The 24074-nt window shown below is 52.4% G+C and overlaps 2 protein-coding genes across 3 annotated transcripts in view; both read right to left on the bottom strand.

Annotated features, from left to right (window-relative positions):
* Positions 1–4432, bottom strand: part of SETD2 (SET domain containing 2, histone lysine methyltransferase) — a gene marked incomplete at its 5' end in the record, with an annotated part of 50803 nt that extends 46371 nt beyond the window's left edge. For both annotated transcript variants that reach the window (XR_014316943.1, XM_082753685.1), the window contains one exon: positions 4138–4432. Coding sequence is in view for 1 of the 2 variants with exons in the window: in XM_082753685.1 (XP_082609811.1) it covers positions 4138–4175 (38 nt within the window). The remainder of the gene's footprint in view (positions 1–4137) is intronic.
* A 1392-nt stretch (positions 4433–5824) lies between these two features.
* Positions 5825–22990, bottom strand: KIF9 (kinesin family member 9). The gene is made up of 21 exons (XM_082752085.1): positions 22853–22990; positions 22457–22553; positions 21716–21881; positions 21505–21611; positions 20806–21030; positions 19541–19624; positions 19331–19423; positions 18536–18683; positions 17863–17927; positions 16743–16820; positions 16085–16153; positions 15658–15762; positions 14416–14471; positions 13522–13612; positions 12144–12277; positions 11746–11928; positions 10316–10524; positions 9373–9552; positions 8373–8488; positions 6618–6722; positions 5825–6346 (listed from the first exon to the last, which is right to left on the bottom strand). The coding sequence occupies exons 2-21, from the start codon at positions 22550–22552 to the stop codon at positions 6242–6244; spliced, it is 2415 nt and encodes an 804-aa protein (XP_082608211.1). The 5' UTR covers position 22553; positions 22853–22990; the 3' UTR covers positions 5825–6241.
* Positions 22991–24074: the final 1084 nt, after the last annotated feature.

The following is a 24074-nucleotide window of genomic DNA, read 5'->3' as shown; positions in this document are numbered from 1 at the left end:
GGGACTGAAAAAAAAAAAAAAAAAACAACACAAATTTGGGGAAAATCTCTGCAGATTTCAGCGCCGGGTTACGACTCTGCTGCTGGTGCTCGAAAGCGAGTGGGTTTGTAAAACTTACGGGTCTGAAGCTCTAGCACACTGCTTGCTTGGGGAATCTGGAAAAAAGGCAGGGATGTGAATGGGCGACCCCGCTCCTTCCCCCGAGAAGCCCCGCAGAGGAAGGGACACGGCACAGGAAGGCAGGAGGGGGGAGAAATCAAACGTTTGGCTCCAACAGAAGCTGGAAATCCGGGGAATTGCTCCCAAAACTGAGGTGGGAGCAGCTGCGAGCGGGTTCGTGGCCCCCATCACATCCCCAGCCCAGCACCCGCTTTTGGGGACGGGTTTGGGGCTGCACCTTTGGGTGCTGGTGCCTGGGGTCGGGGCAGGGGAAGACACCGCCTCTCCTGGCCTGAAATATGAAAAAAAAAAAAACAAAAAAACAGCAAATTCATCGCGCCAGGCAGGCTTTCCTGACCACAAACTCCCCCAGCACGGGGGAAAGAGGCTCTGCAGCAACCTTTTTTTCCCTTTTTTTGCTCAAAATCCATCCCTGCACATCGCTGAAGCCTGGTTTAGCAAGTGCTGAAACCAACTGCCCCCACTGAGTTAAAAAGAGCTCGACACCAGGAATTAAAACCGCAGTTTGGGGGGAAATCCTGCCTAAATCCTGCTTAAATATCAGCTCCTGGCCCCCGAGCACAAGGCTCGGAGGACGCCGCCGCCCCCGAGGGAGGCGAAGAAGCTGGGAAAAGGCAGGATTACAAAATAAAATCCACCCCCCAGCAAAGTCCTGCGCTCACTTACAGTCATCGCGGCTCCACCTCACCTGGGCAGCACTCGGGGCTGTGTGCTGGAAGAAGGGGAAAAGGGGAAAAAGGGGAAAAAAAAAAAAAAGCAACAAAAGGAAAAGCAAGGTGGCCCCTCCCCTGGGGGGCAGGTCCTGGGGGTAGCTCCTCCAGCAGGGGCTTCCACCCACCCTCCTCCTCCTCCTCCTCCTCCTCCTCCTCCTCCTCCTCCTCCTCCTCTTCCTCTTCTTTGCCAGAGGAAGCAGGAGCACAAGGCTCCGGGGTTTTTTTGGAGCTCGGATCTCGATGCGAAACCTCTGCGGGTGCATTTGGAGCCCCAAGGCTTTAAGGCAGCTGTGTCCTGCTGCTCTCCGTCCCGTAAAAAATCCTGGAACTGCTGTGGGAAGCTCTGGAGCACGGAGCACGCGGCGGGTTTGCTCGGGCACGGCTGCGAAGCTCGGCTCTTCCTCCCCTCCTCCTCCTCCTTTATGATTTCCCATCAATTTTTGCCTCCTGACCCGCGTTTCTCTTCGGCCCCAGGCTCTGCCCTCCGGGCACGTTCCTCCTGGAGCCCTGGGGCCGATCCCAAAAGCGTAAAACGTGCCGGGGAGAGGCAGCAGCAGGAAGAGGAGCACCCTCTGGAGAGCCCAAACCACCTCCAGAGAGGCAGAGGAAGAGAAAAAATTGAATTAAACCGAATCTGGTCCAGCAAACGCCCTCCAAAACTACCAAAAAAAAAATCAGTTTTCTCCAAACTTCTCGGCGACGGCAGAGAAACACAGCAGAGCCCTGGATGCTTGCTCCGTGCCCGCGTTGATCGAAGGCTGGTGGCACGTGTTACGTCCTCGTCCTCGCGCCGTGGCCACATGAAGCCCGCTCCGAGCCACTCCAAGGCAAGCGTCGAGCCGCGCGGGGAGAGAATTAAGCAAAAAAACACGGCGAGGAAACTCTCTGAAAGCCTCCTCAACCCAAAATCCGGGTATTCGGCCTCTTTTTGGAGCCATCCCCTCGCCCCAGGACTTGGGGGCGCTGAGTTTATGTATTAGGTGTTCCTGCAGGCTCAGCACGGAGCAATTAATTACCCGCAGGTGATTAAAGCTCCCGGAATTGTTTGGAAATCACAAGCTCCTGCCCGGTAGCCTGCAGCCGCCGACGGCTCTGTTCTCCGGCCTTAATTACTCCATCCTTAATTACTCCATCCCGAACCGCTCCGAATTGGCGAAGGCACGGGTCCCTCGACTGCTCGACGCCCTTTTTTTGGTGCTGGTGGTGTTTTTTTTTTCCCCTTTTCCTAACGCCTCCGAAGGTGAACGCTGTGAATCCCGCGGAGCTGCTGCTGCTGGGCCGAGGGAGGAGCGGCAGAGCACTGGGGGGAAGCTGCGGAAGAACCTGGGGAAGAAGAGCCCGAAAAGCCATAAAAAGCCCCAAATTCGGGCTCCGAACCCAGAGCCCGGCCTGCCAGCTGAAACAAGACCCGAAAAATAATCCGGGTTAGGCCCTCGCTCATCAGAGAGGCGTTTTGGGGCTTAAAAAGCCTTTTTCCTTAAAGAAGCTGACATCCCCCCATTGCTGACAACACACCAGGGGACCTGGGTTTGGGATTTTAGGCTCAGATCCCCACCTTCTGCCTTGTGCCGAGGCGCTGGGAGGCACCGAGAGCGATCCTGGGGGCAGAAGCAGCAGGCAGAACCCAAATCCCTACAGGAAGCCAAAAAACAAAAGCCCCAAAGCGACAAAAAGCCCACGGCGCGAGCAGAAAACAGGAATTTGGGGCTCTTTGGATCCATCCACCTCAGCGTGGGGCCTCACCAAGGTCCCACCACGGCGGGACCGTTTCGTTCAGAGCGCTTTTTTATAAAAGCTGTTGGAGAAAGCACCCTGGCTTCTCCCCGCAGCCCCGGTTTGCACGCTCAGAGGCTGTTTCGGCAGGGGACCAGCACTCATTTCACTCTAAATTAGCCCAAAACGCAAAATACCTACACCAGGCTAGAACTCGGTGGCTGATAGTGGAGCTATTTGAAAGCAACGGGGTGGAAAGCTCGGGACAAGCAGGAGCACGGTGCCCACCTCCAGGGCTCGCTCCTTGTCCCACACAACCCTCCCGCAGCAGGCAAACACATCCCAGAGAACCTCAACAACTACAGCCAGCAGTCCTAGCCCGGCCCAGCACCAAATCCTCCGTCTCTCCCTAATTTTAGCAGGCTCAAACCGCAGGCATCGTTCCGCGAGGCCCCGCTGCAGCTGAAAACAGCTCCCCGGCTGCTCCAGGCGGGCGAGCGCACGGCTTGAGGCGCTCGCCCGGGAGGTTTGCTCTGCTGTCCTTGCTCCAAAGGGGCTGTTTCTAGCTTCAATTCTGCTCCAGCAGCGGCACGGGGCCGCTACGTGCCGGGTGTTTGCCTCCTCGCAGCCCCGAGCTGGCCGCCGGTCCCGGTTACGGAGCAGCCCCGAATCCTTTGGGGTGGGAGGGGGGACGTCTACAAATGCAAAGACAGCGTCCAAAGCAACGAGAACAACAAAAATAATAATAATACAACGCGAAAAACACCACGGGCAGCTCTTCCACAGGCAGCAAGGAAAGCAGGACGATGTGGTGGAGGGGGTCAGGGGAAAGCCCCGTGATGGGAGAGCCACAATTCACCGGCCATGAGGAGCTCCCCCTCCTTTCGGAGCCCTTTCTATCCGAAAACGGGGCAGGGACTCACTCCCCTCACCTCCAAACAACCCCAGACAGCGAGGAGAGGGCGAAAAGAGCTTTAGGGGCAGCACCCTGAGGATCCCAAGCGCTGCCCCACACACCCACAGCCAAAAAGGGGCCAAAAAATAAAAACACCCTGGCACACCTCCACCACCAAACTAAACCCTGGGACCCCCCGCACGGCCCAACCGGGGTCGGCAGGGAGCAGGGCAGCGTTGCCGGAGCCCTTCCCCTTTTTTCCCTTCCTCCCCTCCGTGGGCTCCGCTCCGCTGCCGGCCTCCCCCCTCCGCCTCCCGGCCGCGGCGCTCACGCAAGACCGGGGATGCGCGGCCTACCCCGGCCTCCCCCCTTCCCCGCTCCGAAGCGGGCACAAAAAGCACCGGGAACCGAGCAACCACCGGGAGACGAAGCAGAAGAAGCCTTCACCCTTCTCCCTTCCTCCTCCCCTCCCTTCCTCGAGTTTTTTTGGTTTTTTTTCCCCTTTCCCCACCGCTCCCGGGGCCCGCCGAGGCCTCAGGGCCGCGGGGCCGGCAAGCGGCGGCCCCAAGGGGGAAAGGGGGGGGGGGGGCTCGGTGCTGCTCCCCCCCCCCAAGCCCCGGTGCTGCCCTCGCTTACTCCGGGGTGGGGTGCTCCGGGTCGTAGAAGTCCCCCATGGTCGGGCTGAAGCCGTCGGGGCTGAGAGGAGAAAGAAGGGAGAAGGGGAGGGGGGGGGGGGACGGACGGGGAGGCCGCTGTCCGCCCCCCTCCGAGCCCGGCCTGGGGGGGGGAGGCTCAGGCTCGGGCTCGGGCTCGGCTCCGCCGCCTCCTTTCCCCCCCCTCACATCGTCCGCAGGGCCCCGAGCTTCAGCGGCCTCCGTTGGGGCCCCGCCATCCGCTCGCAGCCCCTGGCCCTGGCCCTGCCCGCCCAGCACAGCGCCGAGTCCGCCCCGGCTCCTCCTCCTCCTCCTTCTTCTCCTCTGCCGCCAGCACCGCCGCGACGCCGCTGGTGCTGGTGGTACTGGGGGTACTGGGGGGACTGGGGGTGATTTTGGTTCTCATCGGAGCGCTACGAGAGGTGCTGGGATGGGGAGAAGCGGGAGGAGCCCCCCCCTAAATCCCCCTCCGGGAGCAGCGCGATCCCAGGGATCCGTAGCGGGATGTTGGGGTGCCCAAGGAAAAACGGGAGCCCCCCAGGATCAGCGGGATCCCAGGGATTGGGACCGGGACACTGGGGTCCCCAAGGATATCTGGGATCCCCCAAAATCAGCCCCGGGACACCGGCACCTCCCCAGGATCACCAGCACCCCCTGGGACAAGCAGCATCCCTTGGGATCAGTTCCAGGACATTGGGACCCCCAAGGACATCTGGAATCCCCAAATTCAGCCCCAGGACACCGGCACCTCCTCAGGATCGCCAGCATCCCCTGGGATCAGCACCGGGACGCTGGGACCCCCAAGGACGACCGGGAGCCCCCCAGGATCATCAGGACCCCCAGGATCACCAGCACCCCGTGGGATTGGCACCAGGACACTTGGGTCCCCAAGGATATCTGGGATCCCCCAAATCAGCCCCGGGACACTGGCACCCCCCCCAGGATCACCAGCACCCCCTGGGACAAGCAGCATCCCCTGGGATTGACACTGGGACAACTGGGGTCCCCCAGGATCATCGGGAACCCTGGGATCACCAGCACCCTGTGGGATCAGCACCAGGACACTGGGGTCCCCAAGGATATCTGGGATCCCCCAAATCAGCCCTGGAACACCAGCACCTCCCCAGGATCACCAGCACCCCCTGGGATCGACATTGGGACAACTGGGGCCCCCCAGGATCACCGGGACCCCTGGGATCACCAGCACCCCCTGGGACAAGCAGCATCCCTTGGGATCAGTTCCAGGACACTGGGACTCCCAAGGACATCTGGAAACCCCAAATTCAGAGCCCAGAATGACTCCAGGATCGCACCCGGGACCCTGGCACACCCCCAGACCCCCTGCCCCATACCCACCCTGAGCCCCCTCCTTGAAGGGAGACACGTGGCCCTGGTCCTGCTGGCGGCCAGGCCACATTCCAGAGATAAACACCCCAAAATTACCCCCAAACGGTCTTGCCCTTTCAAAAATCCTTTTATTTCATTGATTTTACAAACCCTGGGGAGGGCTCCTGGAAAGATGAGGCTGCTGCAGCACCCCGAGACACCCGCGTGCCTTTGGGGTGCGGTGCAAACCTCCCCGCATCATTCGGGGTGGGAGCCTCACAACCTTCCCAATGCCTAAAAATTGAGGTGTCCCTATTTATTTATTTTTTTCTCCCAGATTTGGGGCCACGGGGGGAGCAGCTCACTGAGTTTTATTCCTTATCCTAAGCAGCGGAAACCCCGAGGAGGTGCCGCGAGCAGGAGGACCTCCGCCCAGCGGGCCCTCAAAGATGACAGCAGCACAAACTCCTCGAGCTTTCCAGCTGATCTCACCCTGGAGCAGAATCGCCTCCCCGGAAAGCACCGGGCAAACGCCACCCTACGCCAGGAGGGAGGGCAGAAGGAGCTGTGAAACCTCTCTGCCCTGACACCTCGTCGTGCAAGGGCTGGCAGAGCACCCCACCTTGTTTCCAGTAACTGGAGCAGCACGAAAGCAAGCTGCTTGTTTCGATCTCCCACTGTTTATTTTGGAGAAACCGATCAACGGGGAGGAATTCGGGGGGTTTTCTGAGCTGCCTGCCAGCTTCCAGCCCGAGGCCGAGCTAGGTGACGAGCAGAGACCTCGGGGCTTTGCTCCTGGCGGCTGCGATGTGCCCGGGCTTCTTCTGCATTTGCCCGAGGGACGACATGGCTCTGGCGTAGGTGTGCTGGCGAGAAAAAAACAAGAAGTGATTAACAAAACGCTGCTTTCAGAGCAGAGCTACCAGTAAAAACCCAAATTCATGACACGACCCTCGCCCCCAGGAAGGGAGGAGAGGTGAGAAGTGCTGGGATCGCTTTAAAGCAGAAGAGACCAGCACGGGATGGGGTCTCTACATCAAGCAGAGGGGAAAAACGTCTCCAGGAGCTTAGAATTAGCTGCAGAATTAATCCAGCATCCCAGCAAACCGGGCAGGAGCTGGGCCCGGCTGAGCTCACCCTCTGGTCTTGCTTCATTTTTGCTTTGTAGAACGAGGCCGATTCCGGGCCGGCCGGCAGCTCCAGCTCCTGCAGCCGCTCAAATCTCTCCTGCTCGTCCTCCTCCTGCCAGGGAGAAAGAGAGACCCCGATCCATGCAAAAACCACACGTTGTGGAGAAGCAGAGCTCAGCTGGGATGGAAACACGAGTTTTTAAGACGGCAGCCAGCTATCTGGTGGTGTTTTCATGGCAGATTTGAGGATAGCTCTGGCTTCCTTCGGTTACCTTCCCTCAATGAGCAGCCTGGAGAAGGTGACAGTGAAAATCTGGGGTGACAGAAGGTAAAGGACTCAAGCCAAGAGTAAAAGGTGAGCACCGTGGAGCAGTGCATTAGAAAATAAATGAAGAATCAGCCTGGAGAAGGAGAAAGTGGCTCAGAGTTGGAATGAAACCCCCAGAGGAAGGTGCTGGTGCCCTCACGGACCCGCTATGGGGTCAGTGGTGCTGATGGGGAGGCTGCAGCTGGGAAAGGAAAATGAGAAACCTGCACTGAGCAGCACTACGGGGTCACTCGTGGTTCCCTGCCTGAAGATTCCTGCCTGTAACGTCATCTGCTGACCCCATTACCCAGCGGGGTTGGGGTCAGTTTTGGGTTGGTGTTGTTTTTTTATTTTTTTTTTTTTTTTTTTTTTTGCTGTTCTCTTTATAGGGTCAGTGTCTGCAGCCTTCCAGCCAGGCACATCGCAGCATCCCGCCTAAAACCAAACTCTGCTTTTGTTTTTTTTCCTACGTCACGTTTGTTAGTCGTAGCCCCAAGGGAATTCGTTCAGGAGGAGAGGGAGAACCTGTCTGCCACCAGCCTTGAAGCTCTTCACGCGCCTTCCTAGAAAGGCAGGAAAGAAAATGCTGAACCGAGATTTAGGGTCCAAACGATCAGACGCCGAGAAACGAAAGGTCTCAGTTTCGGTTTTCTTTCTAGGGAGCTCCAGTCCCGCAGCGCACGTGGGTTAGAAACGGGGCCGTGCACCTAGGGCAGGGGTCAGGCAGCTCACGCCCTCCTTCCACTCCTTCCCAACCGGCCTGCAGGTGCTCTTTGCTCCTCTTTGCTCCTCTTTTCCCAACCCCAACGCTTCTGGGGCTAGGCAGCAGTGACGGAGACGTGGTGTGGCACAGAGGACTTGCCCCTCGCGGCCAGGAGGGGATTTCTCTCCTCGCCACGCTCCCCTTCTTGGTGCCAGCAGGGTGGAAGCCCTACGGAACAGCATTAAGGCTCTGAGGCTGATATTTAACAAACCTGGAAGGACTTTGGAGGGAAATAATGCAGAGAAGAAGCTCTGGTAAGTAAGAAACTCGAGAGAAACGCCCACTGTCAGGAACAAGAGCTGATGGATTCCCCCAAGCGGCGGTTGCTAACCAGAGGGCTGGCCACGCACCAGTTGCCACAACACAAAGCACAAAAGCCTGGCTGTAACCATCACAGATCCCAACTGCCAGCCTCCCGAGCACCCCCAGCACCTCTGGGCACCGTGCCTGCTCGCGGAGAGTCAGCAGACGAGCGGGCGCTGCGAGCACCGTGCCCTATTTTGGCCTCTTTGCAATAAAGCTAAGGTGGGAGCAAGCAGCCAGCTGCTCTCTGCGTCCCGTCGGCCGGCGTTTCGCTGCCAGCCACTCTGCTCGGAGAAAAAAGGCAGAGCTGCCCCAAAATGCCCTCCTCCTCCTCCTCTTTTCCTCCTCCCGGGGGCTGAGCTGCGCCCTCGCCGCGCGGCGAGACTCACCAGGCGCGTGACTCTGTCGATGGGAATCATCCCAGGCCTGATGTTGCCACCGGGCTTGAGAGCTTTCTGCACGTAGCTGGGGATGAGGAAGGACTCGCTGTACCAGATCTCAAACTCTGCAAGGCAAAAAAAAAACAGGGGGCAGTGAACGAGTTTGCAGCCACCAGAGGCGAGGCTGGGTTTCCTCGGGCTCCCTGCTCACAAAATCACGCAAGGCCATGGGTGCTCCGAGCTCTTCTGCTTCAATCTGCTGGAAAAATTCGTTAATTAGGACAGGGGGGGCAATAAAGACAGTTAATGAGGTCGGCAGACCCAGGAGGTGGCCAGGACGTGGGGACAGTCCCCTGGGCTTGTGCACCCGAGAGGGGAACGGCCACGAGATGGCAGTGCTCCTGCGTCCCGCAGCCATCCTCCCAACCCGCTGGGAGCTTGGAGCAGGAGATTTGGAGCTGCCGGGACGTTTCGGGGTCACATTTCAATCCCAAATGCTAAAGGAGCACAGGCGCTTTCCATCCTGTCATAGCTGCTGATAACCCACAGCAGGTGCTGCAGGAAATTTGTCCTGATTAACGCTTCGTGGCACGGGAGCCAGGAACACAGGCACTGTGGACACGATGAACATCGCTGAGTTTTTCACCCTGGTTTCAGCTCTGAGATCTCTTTGCTCCGGGATGCCACAGGCAGCTGGCAGAAGCCAAAGCCAGAGCTAAGAGAAAAACCCGTGGCCAAGTTCCTGCACGGTCACTGTTGGGATGTGCCCAGGGAGCAGGGGACAGCGTGGCGTTATCTGCGAGAGAGAATCCGCCGAAGCTCAGGATTACGCCGCAAAGAAACCACAAGAATCGTCAATAAAAAAAAAAAAAAAGAGAAAGGCTGGAAGGCAGAAAGGGAAACCACAACAGAGCACGACGGGGGCTTGGCAGCACGGCTGGGAAGTGTTTCGGTGCCGAGCTGCCCTCACACACCCCAGCTGAGCCCGAGGCTGCTCAGAAACTCATACCTGCGATGAGTTTGTTCCGACACTGGTCCACCAGGTGCTGGCAGTACTGGATCTCTGCCTTCAGGTCCTGCAGCTCAGCGTAAGCCGCCCGGTACTCCTCCTTCAGGTCCTTCATCTTCATGATGAGTAAAAACTCCTTCTCGTCGATTATGAGGTGTCCCATCTCGTCGACGTACTCCCCTGGAGGGTAGGGAAAGGAATCAAAGGTTTCTCGTGCGGGTGGAGAGGGCCACGGAGCAGTCGCTGTGCTTGGAATCACTCAGGGTTCAGTCCCACGTGAGATGGGACACGGGCAGACAAAGAGGAGGGATTGGGACCCACGGAAGGATGCACAAATAGGGCATTGCTTAGGGCTTTGCTGGCTCCTGCTGGAAAAAAAAACCACCCTGGGCAGCTGTGGTGAGGGTTTGGGGGACAAAAGGCTGCTAAAAAGACCACTGAGCCAACGCTGCTTCTCTAGGATAAACATCTCGCGTTGTCAGCTTCCCTCAAATCAGTTTGTCCTTGTGGTTGCCAGCACCCACAGTTGGTAGATGTCATCAGAAAGAGGCCCCAAAAAAAAAAAAGCAGTGAGTCTGTGAAAAGAAAAAGCCTCCCTCTGACACGGATTCAAGCTGATGCTGCTCATCATGAAGCCAAAGGAGCTCCACATCTTGCTGGCCCTGAGGGAAGGGGCTATGGACAGAGCACAGTGCTCAAAGCTGCTCTTCGAGAAGGGAAATGGAAACCAGCAGCACTGCAATCCCTTGGGGCTGCCTCCCAGGCCGTCACTCACTCGGCAGGGCCTCCTTGCTGTTGGCCATTCCCTTTTCTCTCCCTCCTCCTTGTTTCCCTAGCCAGAGTTTTGGCTGTGGTGCCACAGAACCGAGTTATCCTCCAGCAAAACTGCTCTGCAACCGGGGGCTCCTTCTTCGTGTCTGACTCTTCCTGGCCAGCGACTTACCCTGCTGCCACCGCTCCTGCCTCTGGGCCTCCAGAGCCTTTTTGATGTCCTCCATCTCCTGCTTGATGAAGTTGATCCTCCGGGCTACCGTACAGCTCCTCTTCTTCCTGGCGAGGAGGATGCTTTTGTTCTCCTTAAAGATCCGGTTGATCTCCCTTCCACACTCCTCCTTGAACTGCTCAAACGCCGCCGGCTTCGACGGAGGGGAGCTGCAACAAAAATTCAAAGAGCGAGGGCTCGTGCCGTGCTGGCTGCACCCTGGTGCCCTCCCCACGACAGCCCCCTGCCCCTTTTTCCCCTCTGCATTGCTCCCAGAAGGAAGGATTCCTTAGGAGATGTCTCAGAATTGAATCTTCCCTGGAAAGAGGACCTCTAAGGGTTTGAATTTTCAGAAAAAATAGCTAATAGTGTTAAGGATTTTTATTTTTTTTGCTCTTTTCCTGCTGGATTCCCAGCACAGAGCGGCCACGTCTGCCAAACAAAGCCCTTGGCACGTGTCAGTCCCGCTGGATTTGGGAGGAATACAGCAAGGCGAGCAGAGGGCACGGAGGAAGGCAGTACCACGGCGAGGTGCTTCAGGAGTAAATTCGGGTACAGCACGGCCACGGAGGCACTCGTAAGACTTCCGAGCTGCTTCACTCATGGCCTGAGAGCTCAGCAACGACAGAGGGGTGGAAATGATGAAGGGAAAAGTGGTGTCCTGTGCTGTGGGTCCTGGTGGAGCTCCTGGGATTGAGCAGCAGCACGCTGCTGAGCGCATCGAGCCCGTGGTCTTGGCACCCTGAGCGTTTTTTACCCCGTCTACACCATCCAGGAGGAAATGCAATTCAGTGCTGCCCTCCTGTGCTAAGTTCTGGTCGCTGTACCAGCAGATAACTGGCACGCTGCTGCATTTTGGGCCCCTCTCCACAATTCTCTCTTGCTATGGCATTTCCTGCCGTGACCTCACGCGGATATTGACCCTTTTTTTACGAGTGTCTGGGGTTTTGTGGCTGCTCACGAGGCACCTCTGCCCGAGGGGTGAGGAGTGCTGCGACTTTCACAGGGGACCAGGTGGCGATGGAGTGAACTGGGATAGCTCAGTGGCAGAAAGTAAAACCTGCAGGCATGCCCCGAATGTAAATACAGGAATATTGGCTCTAGAATATACAGAGAGAGGGGGAAAAAAATCACATTTAAATGAGGATCTGACTCTTGGTCAGCAGAGATCACTTAACAGAGCAACTGGCAGAGCTCAGGGCAGGTGGGGAAGCCACCAGCATCTTTTGGTCCACTGGTGTCCATAAAAACCCTGCTGTGTCACCACCCAAGCAAGGAAGCTCTCTGAATCTCTCCTCTTTACCTTGAAAAAGGGAATTGTACTGGGGAAATGCAATGCACCCACTAAAAACTGGGAAATGAGTTATATTCCCTTCACAGGGACAGCTTACCTGGGCCGCTGGGAACCTTCTGCAGAGGCTGGTTTCGAGGGCTGCGTGTCGATATTGGCCGTATCCTCGCTCCTTGCTCTCTCCTTCACATCCAGATCCTTGATGGGAATCGTTACCTGGCTTTTGGATAGTAAGGGAGCTTCCAGCTCTCTCCCAGAAACGTAGCTCCTAGTTTCTTCCTTCCTGACATGGGGGGGAAAAAGAGGAGGCAGGGTGATTTCTTCCTAAACAGGGAACTGGAATCAAAGCAAGGGTCTTTCTCTGCTCTGCATCGGCTGCACGTTCCCCCTTCTCTCTCAGGGGACCTCCCTGCACCAAGCACTTTAAAGGAAACCTGCAGGTTTAACGCGGCTCCTGATGGCAAAGAAAAGGGAGAGCCGCCTGCCTGCTTCACTCACTTGGAGTGCTCGCTGCCCTTCCCGGATTTCTTCTTCTTCCCATCAGGTTTGGGTGAAATTGGCGTCGTTCTAGTCCCCAATTCCTGTCTGTGCTGTTTCCCCAAGAAGTGGCGATCCACATCGACCACTCCTGCCTGGAAAGAGGAGAAATAAAAGACAGAGCAGGAGGCGTGAGCTTTGTAGATGACCAAACCACGCTGTACAGCCCACACCCCCTTCATCTTGTCACACAACCGAATCCCAAAATCTTTGTTCGCTACCAAGGACTGCAGGGAAACACCTCTATAAAAATGAAGTATAAACTAAAATCCTTAAATTATCCTTAAATTAATATGCTGAGTATTTCAGCTACTCGGGGAGAGAATAGCTTGGGTCCAGGGTCACAAAACCAAGCTCAAGCTTTTACTGTAAATTTTCCCTCCCGATTTTAGACAGTTCTGAACCCTGAGTAATTCAGACAGCGCCCCCAGGGTTTGACTGGTAACATCCCAGATTAAAACACAAACAGCAAACTCCTACAGCACCACGGCATCAATGCAAAGGAAAAGCATCCTCAGAAGTCTTCATTCAGGGAAGGGGGACACGGAAGAGAATCACACTTCCTGCAGGACCTCTCAAATTGCCTCAACCATAATACAGAAGGGGGCACTAAGCGTTAAAATCCGCTCGTATTAGGGTTTGGTTTTGGTTTCCAGGTCTTTAAATAAAGACTTGAAGAGGCCTGCTAGAGACCATCTGTTTTGCTGTTATGCAAATAACGTGCCTTTTCCCTTTCGCCTGTCTTCCAAACTATTCAAAGCATCTACAGTTGAACCACAGGACGAGTGCATGACTCTGCGGAGCCGATAATGATTATTTTTCTCTGCTTGACTGGGAAAAGCAAGGCGAGGAAACGACCACTGCAGAGAGAAAATATTTCACAGATGGAAACGAGCAAGGAAAAACAGGTTATAACCACAGGTCGGAGTTCACATCATTTCTGGTTTAGAGATTCCTGGTTTTTAGAGTTCACTTTGCTGCGGAAATTGTAAGGATTAAAAGGAGGAGCTCAGCACAGGCAAGGGATCTGACCCTGCCTTTTACAGCCACCTGGCTGCCAGGCAGGTCACCTCCTTCTATTAATTTGTATTTGCTTCATTACCGTGTTCTCAATTATTCTGTTCAGATAGCGGGCCTAATGCTCTGCTGCCAGGAATTAAACTCTGTTAATTGGTGCCCCTCTGCTCTGTGTGAGTTTCCTGGCCCGCTCATCACGTTAATATTTCTGAGCTTTAGATTTCAGCAGGGAGAAGTTCAGAACCTGAGGCAATTCGGGGTTCAGCAGCAAAGAAGTAATTCTGAAATGGGTTCTGGGCAAGGCCCGAGCACCGGGAATTACCTTCTGAGCAGCAGCAATAGTAGCAAAGTCATTTTTGTCTATCAGAGCATATTTGCTTCGTAATCTGGCTTCCACTTCGTGTTCCTGTTGCCTAGGGGAGAAAGCAGCCCTTTACCTTCGTGTTCCCAGAGGATTATTTCATATGGCAAAACCTGCAATACCTGCCAACATCACATCTCCAAAGAAAACATCTTTTATCCGAGATCTCACTTCCAAACACCCCATTCTGCTCTTTCCACTCTTCCCGTGGTGTTGGAACCTTTTCCATTCCCCTCATCCCTTTTTTTTTTTTTTCTCTTATGTCCTTTCAGGCCTCACAGCTATGGAAGTTTTTTGATATCTGTTTAAATACTGAGCTTAACCTCTCAATGGTCCGGATCGAATAATATCGCATCTGTTCAGTTATATCACTTTAATATCTAATCTTATTCTAATCTACTTATTATTAAATGGTGATTTTTCTCCACTGAAAGAGAGCAGGTGAAGCACACTATAAGAGATTGAAGATTGCTAGAGAACCTGCGAGTTAAAGGAAAAAAAAAAAAAAAAAAAGGCCAGCGCTTTGGCACAATAAAAGGAGTCACAAGTTAAAAAATGACAATTATTGGGCAAGATTTTTACCATTTTGCTCCTGGGTCCCTGAAAATCCTGACTGCCCGGTCTGATGACACCCTCATTCCTCTTCATCCTTTTGTGTTTCGCATCATGGAAACTGCCTGTCCTCATTTTTTCTTCCAGCCTGCCACTCACCTTCCCTCGTTCAGCCCCAAAGCACAGCTTTCAGCACCCACCGTGACATTTTCCAACAGGCACTTTCACGCTTTCTCCCCTTTAAATATAAATACATACACACTGATGGCCTTTAGATGCTGGCGTGGGGAGGGAATATCTTACCTTACAATCAGCTTGAATTGCTTAAATACCTCCTGGACTTGCCTGACATTCGTTATCTGAGGAAGAGATGCATACAGTGAAGACAAAAGTAAGCATTTCCAGGCCATGATCAGCTACTGATTCAAATATTTCAGCCCATGAGGGTTTTGCTTTCCAGCTGGTGGCTATCAACACTCACGGGGAGTTACCTTTACCCTGTACTTGGCTGGAGGCTGACACCTTGCTCACTCTGAGGAGGTTTTTAGGGAGAGAGGAAGCTGATAGGCCTAGATTTAGAGCCAGACCTAGATAGGTAGGCTCCACGGAGTGCCCAGCCAGCCAGATAATTAATTTTTTACAATAATTTTATAAATTACACAGATGGCATCCACTGACTTTGCAGATTATGATGTCACTTCTCTTTTCTTTACCCTCCAAGACTGTCTACTTAGGACTGCCAGAGCACTCTCTGCAGTCCTCTCAGCCACAACACCAAATCAGTTGAGCCTTGTCACTGCCTCTGCTTTAGAGACCAGGAGCAAAGACACAGACACAGGCAGACAAGTAATGGGGAGGGTGTAACTGAGCAGGAGAGGGTAACGATGACATGAAATGAGAGGGAAGGTCTCAAGCTGCTTCATTTCGAATCACAGAATCATTTAGGTGGGAAAAAAAACCTTCAAGATCATTAAGTCCAACCATCAACTTGGCCTACCAAGTCCCATCACCTCACAGACAGCACCCCAGGGCCTTTTCTGTGGGCACCCAGAGCCTTCCCCAAGCCTGTACTGCATGGGGTTGTTTTCTTGTTTGCCCCCACAGAAATATTTGTGCATGGGGGACTTCAGCTGGTTCTTTTGGCAATCATTTTGCTGTCAACTGGTACTTCCAGGCTGTGAAACTGTCCTAACAAGCCTGTCCCTAAGAGATCGAACGTATTTTGGCAACACACCTCGCAAAAGATTTCGTATGATGTTGACAGGGCAAATTTTTGACATTACTTATTTATAGAAGTAATGCACAAACCAATTCAAAGGGTTTCACAACTGAGGAAAAGTCTCCTTGAGCTTTGTAGTGGGTTTACAAGGCAAGGTTTTACCCGAGTAAAACCATCACAGGCTTCCAAAAAAAGCAAAAATTGTATGAAAACAAGGATTTTGGGTTAAAGACAGCTCTTCAGAAGACATTTTCATTGATCCTGCCCTGGGATAAAATGGGATGGAAGCAGAATCCAAGTCCTTCTCTGCTTAAAAAGCTATTTACCTCAATTTCATCGATGGCTCCTTGCAGGTATTTGTGGATCTGAGACTTAATCTCTGCTATCTGGACATCAGTCAGAGGGTCGTAAGTCACCAAAGATCGATTTGCCTGAGAGAAAAGGTGAATAAGTATTGATAAATTTAAAAAAAGCACAGCAAGTACTAGTCTGGCAAACACCTGCTGTGCCCAGGGAAGCCTTGAGCTTAATTTCTGATTGTAACTTCTCGTCATCAGAGTTAATAAAACATGGGACGTGGGAGCATGCTGAAAGCAATGCATTTCCTCTCGTGTTTCAACCAAACGAGAGGAGGGCCTCACAAGTCAAAAAAAAAGAAACCAGGCATCTACAGGAGGTGGTGACTCTGCAAAATGATGGTTATGGCAAAGCCTTAACTAGGTGCCGTGTAAGATAGTGCAGCCAGTTCCTCACCAGGTTGTTGTGCATTGCCAGTTCTTGCTTCAGAAGAACGATTTCCTTCTCCAAAGCCCTCACTGTCTCCTAGCAGGAAAACAAAAAAAAAGGTGAGCGAGTAACTAAATGCTGTTATTGAAAATAAAATAAGCACTGGCGACTCAGAATGTGTGTCCAGAAAGGTGGGAGTACCCAAATCCGTTGGGATCTGGTGCAAACCAAGACTGAGCTGCTTTAGGGGCCTGTTGGAGCATCAAAGCACAACAGCTTCCTTAAACACGTGTTGGTTTCTCTTTCCCACTCCACACCTCCCAACGAAAACGAAGGGACTGGAGAGGAAATGACAGCTTTTTGCACAGCTCCCAGCTTCTTCTGGAAGCTGTTGGAGGAAACTCCCCAGCTGCTTCGCTGCTCACCAGTGAGATCAGACCGTGAAGAGCAGCAGGGCTCTCACACACCCCACGTGTTACAGATCCAATAATTCTAAACTTCTTCTTGGGGCTACCAGTAATTCATTCAGCTTTGACTGCTGCCAGCTCCCTTTCAGCTGTGGAAGCGCACTCAGGACATCTAAAACACTGCCATCAATTTCTTTAATTTATTTTTTTTTGCCTGGAATCGTGGCAGGAATATCATTTTACCAGCAGGAGCGGGAATAACGCTGCTCACTACATACCTCCAGGTCACACGTCACATTGATGACTGGCTCTGTTGTGATCCATTTCATTCTGGTAGCAAAACGAAGAGAAGACAACTGAAAAACACGTGGTTTGTTTTGTTAAACAGCAACTGAAAGAGATATCGGTGAGGATTTCATTTTCATAATCCCTTACTATTAAATCAGATCAGATCCCAGCACATAGAAAAACAAAACTGTTTAACTACACGGAGAATTACAGGGTTTGTGATTCCAGGAGTGTATCCTCCAGTGCTCACTGGTTTCTGTGTGATGAGCCAGCTTCAGACCATCTCCTTGTGCTTTCTGTCCTGCATGTGGACGGCTCTTTGTGTGAAAGAGCTGTGATCTCGAAAACATCCCCCCACACACACACAGTTCTGAGCAAAATAACACGTCCTAACACCTCCAAATCACGGATCGATGGCTTCCAGGCTTAGTTCCTGCAATGTGATCTCTTGGGAATAAGCCCCTGCAGCCTGAAAATCATTCCGTTTCCTTGCAATTCCCCATTTCTAGATGCTATCACAAGTAGGAGCTGACAAACACAACACTGCCTCGAACACCACTGCGTAGCAGCTGACTGTGTTTGCATTTGTTTGGCTATGCAAAAGTTCCTTGGCACAGAGCAAGGTGTTTCCCTGCTCAGTGTCACAAATATGGCTAAGACGATCCACTTAGGCTTTCACCCATTTTAATCTTTCATGGCTCTGGTTCCAGCCTCCCAAACCAGCTGAAAGCCAGCTCCGATTTGATGTGACCTGCTACAATTCCATCAATTTCATTACACAATTTACCATTCAAAACACACTTGTAGATCTGAGCCAACAATAACAATTAACACTGTCCAGTGTGCTTCAATCTCAAATTTTGGGGCCTGCTGTAAACCAGGCCGGTCACCACTCCGCATCACAAAGCACACAGGCGAGATCAATCTGTTCTCTGAGCCTCTGAGATAAGATGAGCTCTATCCAATGTTTCTGAAGAATTAGACAGGATGTTTCTCCGGGACTCCAGCCACAGCCCTCCAGAGACTACTCTCTGAACACAGTCAGGGCTGATGCAATTGCAGCAGCAGCAGGAACAAAGCTGTAATTCTGCAGAAATCAGTTCAACTTACAGTCTCTTCTACGTGCAAAGCTTCCCCGCAGATATTCGCCACTAGGACAGTATTGCATTTCCCTCCTGGAACAATAGAAAAAGAAAAAAAAAAAGGCAAAGAATATCATTTTGTTGCTGTTCTTCCCTTTTCTGGAAAATATTAGGTTACGTGCTGACTGAAAAACAGAAAAAGCAGCAACAGAGAACGTGGCCAGTCGGGAACTGCCCCTCTGAAGTTCCCATCTGGTGGAACAGAATGATCTATGAGTACATCAAACATCCCTCTGAGTTTTGATGACTTCGGTTCCTCCACACAAATGCCTGCAGCCTGTCTTCAGCTGCTTTCTCCTCAGCCTTTCCTGCACGTTCCGGACCCACCTCAGCTTCGGGTTTCTCATCTGGAGCCCGATGCTAAAGGAGCAGCAGCTGGAGAGGTTTGTAACGTGCTGCATTTTTGTGCTGGCTAGTTTTTCAACCGTTCCAACTGAGGGAAGTTCAGCGAATTTCTGTTGGCCTGATCAGCCTGGCCTTTGTACTGTCTGTGCCTGCTGCTTTTTTTGATGAGGAAAACCAGGCGTCCTTTGAACAACGATTAGTTCCATGTGTTTAGAAGGGTTTGAACAGCTGATAGGCTCCCTGAAACACGATTTTCTACGTGTTTTCTTTGGGGCTGTTTACCCCACAGCTCTTACCCAGCGAGTCCTTGAGGACGTGAGTGAGCTTGCTCTGTCGGAAGGGGATGTGGTCCCTCTTCGGGTCAGCCAGGGCGATGACGATTTGCTCGAGGAACGACAGAGACTTGTTAATGTAGCTGGCTTCCTTCAGAACCTGCCCTTCAGACTGGAACCAAGACCCAAAGCGTGAGGACAGGGATCTAATCCAGATCAAACACTTCTCATCTAGAGCTCCCCTCAGCCTGAAAACAAGTTTTTAGAGACTTCAGTTTTCCCTTACGAGTCTCCCAGGACTGCTAGCTGTCCTTCACAACGGGGAAAGCATGCATTTGTCACAGGACACTGCTCTGATCACTACACGGGACCTGTGAAGGTTTCAGCTGTTGAGATCTAATGCTCGGAGAAAGTTTCAAGAGTTTCCTGCTGTGACCAGCAGCGAGATTTGCACTGACACTCAGGGAATGAAGAGGAAAAGCACAAGTTCTTTGTCCCAATAGCAAAGGGCTCTGGCCTTTTCCTTTGTGGAGAAATTGTAGATGGATAAACTGAGGGTCAGATAAACCAACTGAACCCGGATCGGGTTGGGAAGCACACGCAGGATGGGACTCACGTCCACGGGGACTTGGCAAAGGTACCCAGCAGCTGCCAACATCTGGGCACTCTCCCGTGCATTAACGTGACTTAGAATTTGTCACAGCCTCTCCTATTTATCACAGGCCGAATTCTGTTGTGGAAAACCCTCAAATTTCACCTCCAACGTGTTGATTACCAGCCTCTCCACCACGTCCACCAAATATTTCTTCCACTACTCACCCCGGTCTTGCTCAGTCTCTCTGAGCCTGCCAGGTCGATTAGGTTGATCTTGGAATTAATGCATCTGACGTCTGAGAAAGCTCTGCAACGAGACTGAGGGGGAAAAGAGCATGGGCTGTGCTTCGCTGTAGGCAAAGCTGAAGAGTAAAAACCAGCCACACAAAGATCCTCAGTCATTTGAGCCCCCAGAATAACTGCTGGAGCTCTTACCTCGATGTAGATAGTAAAGATGCAATGGGATCTGGAGGAATTCTTATTCAGTGAGTGCTCTGCTATTACTCGGTTGGTCTCACCCTGTAAAGGAAGTCAGAATTGAAGACAATATTTTAAAGCTCCTGCAAAAGGGAAATTGGAAATCCACACAGGTAAACAAACAGTGGTTCAATCTTCATTCTGCGGACTGTTGTTCACGTGGTTAGAGCCTCCAGTGCAGGAGCGCGGGGTATTTGTGTCACTTTCTCACTCAAAAGGCATTTCACAGCACGGTTGGTTAATAAGCATAATAATTGTGCCATAATTGTGCCTCTTACCAGATATATTCTCTGTATTTCCACTTTCAAGGCTCATTTTCACCATCCGGCTACTCTTTAGGAGGAAAATGGGAGCTCCTGGGAGTCACAGGGGCTAGCTTAGGACACCAGCCCCATCAGTAAAAAGGCAAATCAAGGATTTTAAGGACACCAGAGGGCTCCTGGTAAGGACACCCTTCCTGCCAACAGCACCAACGATTTATTCACATTTTCCTTACAAATTAAAGCACCTGCAGGTAAAAGAAGGATGCAGCCACAACCAAATAAACTTCCTTCACAAAGACAGCACGGTGTGAGCAGCCCTGCCGTAAAATCTGACACACACTGCCTGTGCTGTGACCACCCCATCTGCCAGAGATGTCAGTGGTAAGACTCTTTTCTTGGAGCTCTGACTTAGCCAGGACAGGTAGGGGAGTTTTCCAGGACGGAATTCCAGTGTAGGTTGGCTGGGGGAGTCGAAACAGATCCCAAATACCCCATGCTTTGTGTTAAGGCAGCGTGAGGTGACCAGGGTAATGGACAGAGGTTGTTTCAACTGCTCAGCACCTCTGTCTGCTGAAGGGGCCGGTGAGGCAGCTGGCATTTCAGGCAAACCTTGCGAAATGAAGACAAAATCTGTGGCTACAACTATTTCAGTGCTGCCTGGAATCCCCAGCGCTGCTGCTTTCCGTGGCCTCACCCCTAATTTATCTCCTCCATCACCTGTCTTGTTCTCACATACCCTAAAACCTGGGTTTCTCCACAGAGATCTTCCAGAATCTCTCTGCCACGGATTATTTCCTTGCAAGAGCACGGACTGCAAGGAGTTACCAGTTCTCCCACACAGCAGAAAGAGAACAAAGAGGGCTGAAGCTCCCTCCGGCACTCCTGGCCACCCGCTCCTTGCTGTACTGCCTCTCCCCTCAGCCAAGCCACCGAGAGAATTGAAATATTTGCTTGGCTTGCCTCGAAAAGGAGATTGAGAGCATCCTCCTCGTGGCTGACGGAGTGTAGAGACAAACCCTTGACGTAAACACCCCGCGGGCAGTCCACCACAGCCATCTGCACGTCGCCGGTCCCGCTGTTTGTGGTGGTGGCCAGCAGGTCGCACAAGGTCTCGTTGTAGATCTCCAGGTAGGAGACCCGCACGGTGATGAAGGAGTCGACCGAGCGCGCAATCGCTTTGAAGACCTGCAGAAAGAAGAAAGGACGGCGGTGGCAGGCCTCCTTCACGAGCAGAAATGTTTATGGCTTTTCAGAGGAGCTGTTTGGGACTTGGAGAACAGCTCTCAGCTCATCTACGGCTAATTCTGAACCGTGGCTGCCTGCGGGCTGACAGGGCCAAGTCCACGTTTTTAGTAGGATTCCTCAGAATGATGTTTTTTGAGAGCCTTGAAGGTTTCTTCTTACATTCTTCTGACGTTTGGGAAGCAGCAAGCTACCCAACACACTCCCGATGCTCTGAAATCCCACCACTACTGTGTGTTATGGGATCCTTTAGCTCCTTAATGACCATCACTGAGATAAAATTAAAAAAAAAAGGAGCGGTGGAAACCAAATAAAACATATCCAGTGTTAAAATGGTTTTATGAGCAGCAGAAAGCTGACAGAAGTGATGCTTTTATTACTTCTTCTAGGCTCTTTTCCCGTCAGGATGCTCAGTACCTGCTGGATAGCTCGGGGTATGATTCCTCGATGCTTGTACTCGGCCGTCGCTCCCGTCATCGTGTAGGTTTTACCAGCCCCTGTCTGCCCGTAGCACATGATCGTGCCTGGAAAAGAATCAAAATGAAATAAACCCAGGAGGGAATCTTTCAATCTCCCTCAGACCAACCCTCCCCTCGCCATCAAAAGAGTCAAAATAGGAAGAAATCACCGTTATAGCCCAGCAGGGCATCAGACACCAACTTCTCGGCCACAGTCTCATAGGCCAGCTCCTGGGAGGTGTTGTGGAGGACCCCGTCCAGCCTGAAGGACCAGTCGGTCTGTCTGTTATTCACAACTCCTTTCCTGGCATCTTTTTTGATGTAAATATCTATGCTCTGAACCCCCCCAAAACAAGAAACAAAAGGTTAATTTCAGCAGTTGTGAAGAGTTCCAGCAGTTAGCATCTAAAAAAAAAAAAAAACACCCACTGGAGAGCTGCAGGTAAGCAGAAGGTGGAACACAAATATTGTGACTGCTTTTACTGCTCCTGCTGGTATTTTCTGGTGGTAGAAGGTCCAAAAAAAGGAAGAAAGGTTCATCCGTTTGGCTTTCAGAGGTGGGACAGGGCAATTCTTGGGTTGGTGTTAACACAAGGATTGTGGGGTGAAGTCAGGAAGGTGTGGATGGGGAAGAGAAACGGCCTCCACCACAAAGGGACCCTTAAGGATGAGCTGGGATTCCTCAGGGATGAAGGTCCCCGTCCTTTATAGGATTTTCTTTAGTTATTGCACCACAAGAAGTGGGTTTGCCAAAGGTACTGATAGAAAACCCCGAGGCTCTGTCAGCACAGAGGAACAAGGAGGAAACCGTGAACCAAAAAGCACCAAGGAACGGAGGAATTCTGTGTTTTTATCAGCAAAACTGAAATCAAACTCCAAACCTTTCACATCTGCCATCGCTTTTTCCCTACCTTGTTGTCTGGCCCAAACTTGATCATATCTTGAGCAAAATCGGCCGTTGGTTTGACTCGTGCAAACGTACGGACTCTCTTCTCTGCTGCATCCATCCTGCAGGGAGAGGACCAAGAAAAAGCACCGGCTGCGACCTCGACTCACCCAAATCTGTGCTCCCAAGGCTCTGAGCAAGAAACCTGAGGCGAAACGAAGCTGAAATGCCCCAAAAGCGAGGCAAAAGGCCTTGCAGGCTTTGGGGTGCCAGCAAATCCAGCACTCTGAGCAACCTGAACCTGTATTTCTCGTGTCTTTGTAACCCGTTTTTATACTGTTAACCTCTTTTTATGCAGTTATCCCCTTTTTATGCAGTTTTCCCCTTTTTATGTTGTTATCCCCTGTTCATAAAGTCCCACCTGAGGCACACGGGTGAGTCTTTTTTAATCCCTGGAGCACACAGGTCCCGTATTTTCTCACTGTTTCCTACAGCCTGTGCTCAGCAGGCGAGATCCAGCACCAGCTTCTGTTTTCGGACAGGATTTTTGGTCTCTCTCGTGCATTAACCACTTTTTTCCGGGCTCTCCATCACCTGAAATGTAAAGATGTGATCTGAACCAAGATTTCTGTTTGAATAAGAGGCGAGTGACTGACTGACAAAGCCCCACGCGCCGTTTAACTAATTATAAATACACAAAGACCCAGGGAAACATCGCGTTTAACGAACCCAAATGTGGCTCCTTGCCCTTTTCCCAGATTCTCGCAGCAAAATCGTCCCCAGGGTCCAAAATCGGCAAACTCAGACAGTGGGAGAGGTGCAGCCCCCGTGGGAGTGCTGCTGGTGGTTTATTTCGGGTTTTTTATGGAGAAGGAGAGTGTTCTTCCCTACCCAAGGATTGGAGGAACTCGTGTCTTATTGCTCCAAGGCCACAGCGAGAAGGAAAACAGAGAGAAAGGAGCAATAGGGAAAATTCTGGCAAAAAAAAACCCTAATCTGGTGCCTCTCAGGATAGCGAAAGCCCGGATAATTTGGGGGTCCTCTGCTAATTTGGGACTCCATTTGAGGCTCCCCTTCTAATTTGGCCCCATTTGGGGCTCCCCTCCTAATGTGGGGCTCCATTTGGGGCTCCCCTGCTAATTTGGCTCTGTTTGGGGCTCCCCTGCTAATTTGGCTCCGTTTGGGGTTCCCCTGCTAATTTGGCTCCGTTTGGGGCTTTCCTGCTGATTTGGGGCTCCATTTGGGGCTCTGTTTGGGGCTCCCCTGCTAATTTGGCCCCTTTTGGGGCTCCCCTGCTAATGTGGGGCTCCATTTGGGGTTCCACTGCTAATTTGGCTCCATTTAGGGCTCTGTTTGGGGCTCCCCTGCTAATTTGGCTCCATTTGGGGCTCCCCTGCTAATCTGGGGCTCCTGTTGGGGCTCCGTTTGCGGCTGCCCTGCTAATTTGGGGCTCTGTTTGGGGCTCCCCTGCTAAATTGGGGCTCTGTTTGGGGCTCCCCTGTTAATTTGGCTCCTTTTGGGGCTCCCCTGCTAATTTGGGGCTCCTTTTGGGGCTCTGTTTGGGGCTCCCCTGCTAACGTGGGGCTCCGTTTGGGGCTCCCCTGCTAATTTGGCTCCATTTGGGGCTCCCCTGCTAATCTGGG

Source organism: Aythya marila, assembly GCF_965140915.1.
Source record: "Aythya marila genome assembly, chromosome: 2".
NCBI classification, from domain to species: Eukaryota; Metazoa; Chordata; class Aves; order Anseriformes; family Anatidae; genus Aythya; species Aythya marila.
Note: the sequence above shows the minus strand (reverse complement) of the source record. Positions and strands in the feature narration are given on the sequence as shown.